General features: G+C 38.0%; 1 protein-coding gene across 1 annotated transcript; it reads right to left on the bottom strand.

Annotated features, from left to right (window-relative positions):
- Positions 1–4,428: 4,428 nt before the first annotated feature.
- On the bottom strand, positions 4,429–5,049 carry LOC115446179 (GILT-like protein 1). The gene has a single exon (XM_030172745.2). The coding sequence runs from the start codon at positions 5,047–5,049 to the stop codon at positions 4,429–4,431; it is 621 nt and encodes a 206-aa protein (XP_030028605.2).
- Positions 5,050–7,088: the final 2,039 nt, after the last annotated feature.

Here is a 7,088-nt window from a genome sequence, read left to right as displayed (position 1 = left end):
CTACCTTAGATCTGTAGTTGTGGTAACGTTAAAGTTTTTAATAACGTTTTTTTATTGCTTTGAACGACGAGACGAGCTTGCCGCTCGTCTGATGGTGAGCGATACGACCGCCTATAAACAGTAGAAACACCATCCAACACCTTGAATTACAAAGTATTGTTTCGTATTCCACTGCGCTCGCCATCCTGAGACGTGAGATGTTAATTTAAAAATTAAATTTAATATCAGTCCGGGGTCTGGAATCGCGTCCTTTACGGCAATAGCCCCCTCTAAACATAGAACAGTTGTCGAAATATAAAGAGCGTGATGATAACAATGCTATATATGTTAAATTAATATGAATTCTATACTGTCTATTTAAATAACAAAATCCCACGCTAAAATAAATCTGCGTCATAATAGAAGTACAACGCTACAGTTAGTAGGGTTGCCAAAACAGTTTATTGCAACAGTATCGAGTAGGGTCAACATCGCTGCTCACATATAAGGACATGCAATATTCTGGGCTGCCCCTCGACGACCGCATGAATAAAATCAATGAGTGCAGTTTCGGCATGTGATAGGGTTGGCGCAATTAGTTATTGCAATGAGTTTTTATGTTTCTTTTAGTTCAAAATATATTTAAACATTTTTTTTTATTTCTAGGTTGATGATAATTTAATTACTAGGTATTAGTAGGTATTAGTAGGTATAAACTGCGAAAATATTTGTTTATATCGTATAATGTTGCATATTACTTATATGTATCCATTTATGAATATGTTTTACCGAAAGAAAATATTTAATTACTTGCGCCGTTATATATTATTAACTAGCTTTTGCCCGCGGCTCCGCCCGCGTTATAAAGTTTTTCAGGCTAAAGATTTCCGTTATAAAAGTAGTAGTTTCCCGAGAGCCTATGTTCTTCCCAGGGTCTCAAACTGTCTCCATACCAAATTTCATCTTAATACGTTGGGTAGTTTTTGAGTTTAACACGTTTAGGCAGACGGATGCAGCGGGGGACTTTGTTTTATAATATATTTTTTAGAACTTTTTAAGAGGAACAATCCCGTCATACATCATTGTTGCATAACTTTAACCGTTTACGCAGCGCACGCAACGGACACTCTCAAAATTAATAAATTGTCCCCGTTTTTGCAACATGTTTCATTACTGCTCCGCTCCTATTGGTCATAGCGTGATGATATATAACTAAAAGCACTCCACAAACAAAGGGCTATCCAACGCAAAAATATTTTTTCAATTTGGACCGGTAGTTCCTGAGATTAGCTTTTACTGCTCCGCTCCTATTGGGTATAGCGTGATGATATATAGCCTATAGCGCTCCACGAACAAAGGGCTATCCAACGCAAAAAGATTTTTTCAGTTTGGGCCGGTAGTTCCTGAGATTAGCCATTACTGCTCCGCTCCTAATGGGTATAGCGTGATGATATATATATATAGCCTATAGCACTCCACGAACAAAGGGCTATCCAACGCAAAAAGAATTTTTCAGGTTGGACCGGTATTTCCTGAGATTAGCCATTACTGCTCCGCTCCTATTCGGTATAGCGTGATGATATATAGCCTATAGCACTCCACGAACAAAAGGCTTTCCAACGCAAAAATATTTTTTCAGTTTGGATCGGTATTTCCTGAGATTGGCCATTACTGCTCCGCTCCTATTGGGTATAGCGTGATGATATATAGCCTATAGCGCTCCACGAACAAAGGGCTATCCAACGCAAAAAGATTTTTTCAGTTTGGGCCGGTAGTTCCTGAGATTAGCCATTACTGCTCCGCTCCTAATGGGTATAGCGTGATGATATATATATAGCCTACAGCACTGCACGAACAAAGGGCTATCCAACGCAAAAATATTTTTTCAGTTTGGACCGGTATTTCCTGAGATTAGCCATTACTGCTCCGCTTCTATTCGGTATAGCGTGATGATATATAGCCTATAGCACTTCACGAACAAAGGGCTATCCAATACAAAATGATTTTTTTAGTTCGAACCGGTAGTTCCTGAGATTAGCCATTACTGCTCTGCTCCTATTGGGTATAGCGTGATGATATATAGCCTGTAGCACTCCACGAACAAAAGGCTATCCAACGCAAAAAGAATTTTTCATTTTTGGACCAGTAGTTCCTGAGATTAGCCATTACTGCTCCGCTCCTATTGGGTATAGCGTGATGATATATAGCCTATAGCACTCCACGAACAAAGGGCTATCCAACGCAAAAAGAATTTTTCAGTTCGGACCGATAGTTCCTGAGATTAGGCATTACTGCTCCGCTCCTATTGGGTATAGCGTGATGATATATAGCCTATAGCACTTCACGAACATAGGGCTATCCAACGCAAAAAGAATTTTTCAGTTTGGACCAGTAGTTCCTGAGATTAGCGCGTTCAAACAAACAAACAAACAAACAAACAAACAAACAAACAAACAAACTCTTCAGCTTTATATAATAGTATAGATTTAAAGAAAACATAAAAGTCCATAAAAAAGGTTTTATAAAACAACATTTTTTATGGCAGTTATAGAATTGTAAAAGCAGGAGACCAATCAAAATCTGTTCTTATTATGTATATGTTTAATAAATAAATTTATTATTATCAATTACGTATGTAAACATAAACCATTCATCTATCAATCAATAGATAATATGAATGCATGCAAACTAATCGTGACAACCCTAAAAATGTTATGAAACAAAAGCTATTAGCATACAAAGAGGGCCCATGCGTTTTCCCCTGCAGCAGCCCTACGCCGTGCACAAACTGTTTTGTATTTGGACAGCCCTAATAGCATTATTTGAATTGCTTCATTTATTAGCCCTTTTAGGTTACATTTTTCCATATCTGCATGTACATCAAAGAGAATAAAAAAGTGCATTCGAATAATTAAAATGAAAACCGATTTGTAATGTAAATAGTATGGATAAGATTTAAAAAATGTGTAGGAGAATTGGGAAATTCAAATATTTGCCAGTTCATTTTCTATTCCATATTTGAAAGTTGATAATATTACTACAAGCTGACTGTAATCATATTTGTCTAATAATTTATGACTTCTAAGCTTAAGTGTTTATTTATTTATTTATCTTGGTATTATACTGTAGTTAAGTTATTTAAAAAAATGTCTGTATTCATGCTTATTTAATACTTCATGCTTTCAAGTATGAGGTGTTATTTTTTTAATTATCTTGCTATTATTCTGTAGTTATGTTATTTCTGTTCGTTCTGTTAAAATGTTTTATTTTTAATGAATTTTCTTTTAATATTATTGTAATTATAATTTTAATTAGATTTTTTAGTTTTGTGTAAATGCTGTTTTACTGTAGTTAGTGAGTAAACTCGTACATAGTAAATAATGTAAATAAAGCATCTTTAATCTATTAACTATTGGTGTACCAATAAATAAATACTTCAAGAGCAAACGCAAAGAGAAGGAAAATCGTATCAAGAAGACTGATTACTGAATGGACAAATCGAAAAAATGCTATGAATGAGCAGACAATGCAAACACGCATGTTAGCGTGGTGGACTAAGGTCTAAATAAACTTATTGGAACATAACAACGACAATTGGCAGGGTAATTGAGTAAACATTTTTTTTTTATTATGACGATTCAAAAAAAGAATAATAATAAGATAGATCGAAAAAAGCTATTCGTTTATTCAAAATGGCAGTAAGTCAGTTAGCACTTCACCCATCGATAATATAGGACTGATATGTAGGCTGGTATTATTATTTTTTCATAAATAAAAGAATAGGTGTACATAAAAATATTTAATGCATAAAAACCCCTACTTACAAACAGTTTTATCAATGTTAGTCGTTTCATCACTTTCACAGAATGAACGACATATAGTGAAATATAGTACTGAAAAAAAATTATAACGTAGGGGATTATAAGAGTTTTAGAAGTAAAATCTTAAAACTAATAACAACATAAAAATACGTAACACAGCTAATTAAAGTAAGCGTTACAATTGGAAAAAATCTGTACAACTATCATCATTTTGTCTACGCCATCAAGTAGCCGTGTGCAAGCGCAGTTATATGAAGATTATTACAGTGCTATTACCGATCATTATAAACTAATGCTGATGGTAGGACATATTTTATATCCGCCCGAATAGCGACCACCGTACACAAGGTATTAAAACCCGCCGTAGTGGCCCATATAAGTGTGGCACGTTCCGGGATTAGCCTGTGTATATCCGGTTCCAACAGGTGGGCATAATTGTGTCCACTGTCGAGTAATAATGGAACCAATTCCACTTACCATCAAGTGCAGTCTGGTCACTTTGATGTGCACGTAAAACTTAAATTACGCAAATGATGAGAAGAATGCCTCACACTATTTATACAAATGATGGGTCGATTAACACAGATGACAATAGTTGTAGTATTTAAAAAGAAACTAAAAGCGATTCCTAGTAAGCAATTGTAGTAGGTTTTGGAAGAATCTGAGCATTCAATTCTTTTTTGATAAATTCTGACAATCCAGCTATAGCTGCATTATGAACGCCGGAGTCGTGGATGTCATTGATCGAGATCGATGGAACGTAGTTGATGAGTTGCATAGGAAGTCTAGCTTTTTCCTCCGCAGCCCGGTCTAGTTCCGCAAAACCTCTATTCATACATTGCAGCGCAGGTTTGTATACGCCAGCCGTCCTAGCACAGCGATAGTTGTTTTGCACGTATGAAGGGAAAGGTCTGGAGAACTCACACTGCATGTAGTTCAGTTGAGCGGTAGTGTCCTTCAGCAAATTCAAGACGCATCTCTGAAGCCTGTTAGCCCAGCAGTCTTTCTTCCCGTACTGGCAGGACAACGCTCCGGTTACATCCCTCACCGTTCGACCCCACGGCACGAATTCTATCTCCAAATTGTCTTTGTATTGTTTGTAAGTGTGTACTAGTTGTTCGTTGATGAACTTTGCTGTATTGCTGCAACCAGCTGTTGTTCCGATGGTGATCTTGATCTTATCTTGATCGGCAGTGGCCGAATTTAAAGCGAAGACGAAGCACGCGATGTAAACGAAGAAGTGCGCCATGATGTCTATGAGACTAATGCGATGTCAACTGTCTCAGCCAACAGTATTTATATGGTTGAATTTGTGTTAATGTTTGCACAATGTTCGCGGAAGTATGATAATATGATAAAGAAAAATACCCGTGAAATGATTCATAAACAATTGTTTTGTTGTAAAAAAGTAATAGAAAGAATAAGGTTAGTGATATCGTAATCTTAAAAGAAGTATATTCGCTTCATTTTACAATGGTACTACAAAGGTTTTCGCCGTAAACAAAGCTGATAATTTAATTGCAGTAATAAAGGAAAATGCCTTCGATGATAAAATTTTTGTATCACCATCTCATATTTGGAACATTTTAAAAACTTCGAAATATTCTGTAAAGTTAACCTTTTTTTTTTTTTTTTTTTTTTGCTTTCGCGGAGAAAGTCCCTTATTACTACCGCCCAGCCTTCGTGGGGGGTGACTGAGCGGTTATGCTGGGGTAACCGTGCCTTACGGCCCGGCGTTGAGCCGCCCGGATTTGATGACGACCTTCGGGCGACCGCCGGGCCGAGTCCCTAACCCTATATACAACTTAACCTATGCACGGCCTACCAGCTAAAACTCCGCGGTGGCCCTCTTCGGCGCATTAGGGACGGCTGCGGGCTTCCTCTGACGTTGAAGTGTCTAGTCTGCGACCGCAGCCGCCCCTGCGCGGTGCCGCCTTGCGGCCCGTCTCCTATGGGTGGGAGGCTCAGAAGCCCCCGCGCACCGAAGGACGCCCTCGGCGTCTACGGCAGCATAAGGCCAACTACACACTGCCGTCCATCCCGGGGGTCACCACAATGTGCTAAGCATGCACAACCTACACCAGCGGCCGACAGCCCCCTGCTGCCCGCCGGCGACCCCCCGATGGCCCCTATTAGTCGCCTTTTACGACAGGCAGGGGATACCGTGGTGGAATTCTCCAAACGCCCCCAGTCCACAGGGCGGCTGTAAAGTTAACCTACATATCTGAAAAGTAATGCCTCCAGGAATTCACCTCACACTTTTGCTTCAGAATTTAGTGCCTCCAGACAACTTTAAGAATAAAGGTAGGGATCCATTGCTTCAGATGATACGGTTATTTTAGATTAAAAAAAAGTTATTATAGTTCTTGTACAGTCTCAACTGCACATGTTTGCTGACGCGGCGTGACGTACAAAACAACGCACGCGAAAATATCAATATATAATATTTTCACCAATAATTAAAACTTAGTGCAACTACAACCGCGGCCTTGAACATATAACTATAGAAGAGAGGAATTGCCAACTTTAACTTTATAACGTAATAATATAAATAAACAGTACTATTCCGCCTTCGGTGATTTTACTCTACGCACTCCAACATATAACGACGTTCAAGTGTACAAACTGAGTTCTCTTTACATGCGTCACCTATTCAATAAAATATAGCAATGAATTTAGAAACAATATAATAAAAGACATACTCTCACGTCCTTTATCCCCAAAGGGGTAGACAAAGGCGCGACTGATGCACACACTTTTTAAAGTATTACAATGACACAATTAATTCATAATCTAGATAATTTTACTCGATTGTTCCTGGATGCAGTAATAACTTTGACAACATTATCCAACATTGATTGTATTGTGTGTGTCTTAAATAAAACAAAGAAAAAAAAACTTAAATCCACGATGATTAACAAACAACCAGCCCTACTCCATTTATTAAAGTAGTCATAATAAGTCACTAAAAGCGATAATAATCTTTCAATTAATCCATATAATCAAAATTATTTTTAGCCAATCCTTAAAACCAGGGAATACTCGAGTTGCAGTGGACAATTACCCTGAGAAAACGGCAAGCACGAACTCGCATGATCCGAGCACCGAGAATTTAATGACCGGCCGACTATTAGGCAAGAGGCCAGCACAACTTAAGGCAGAATCACTTGAGCCACTTTAATATAGGATTGAAGCGGGCTTAAGAAGTTATTGTGGAATATTCTCTTCGTGTTAATACACCTAGCATATTTTGTTGAGGTTGTCGTTCCTTTGCATAATTTTATGGGA

Source organism: Manduca sexta, chromosome 19, assembly GCF_014839805.1.
Source record: "Manduca sexta isolate Smith_Timp_Sample1 chromosome 19, JHU_Msex_v1.0, whole genome shotgun sequence".
Taxonomy (NCBI): Eukaryota; Metazoa; Arthropoda; class Insecta; order Lepidoptera; family Sphingidae; genus Manduca; species Manduca sexta.
Note: the sequence above shows the minus strand (reverse complement) of the source record. Positions and strands in the feature narration are given on the sequence as shown.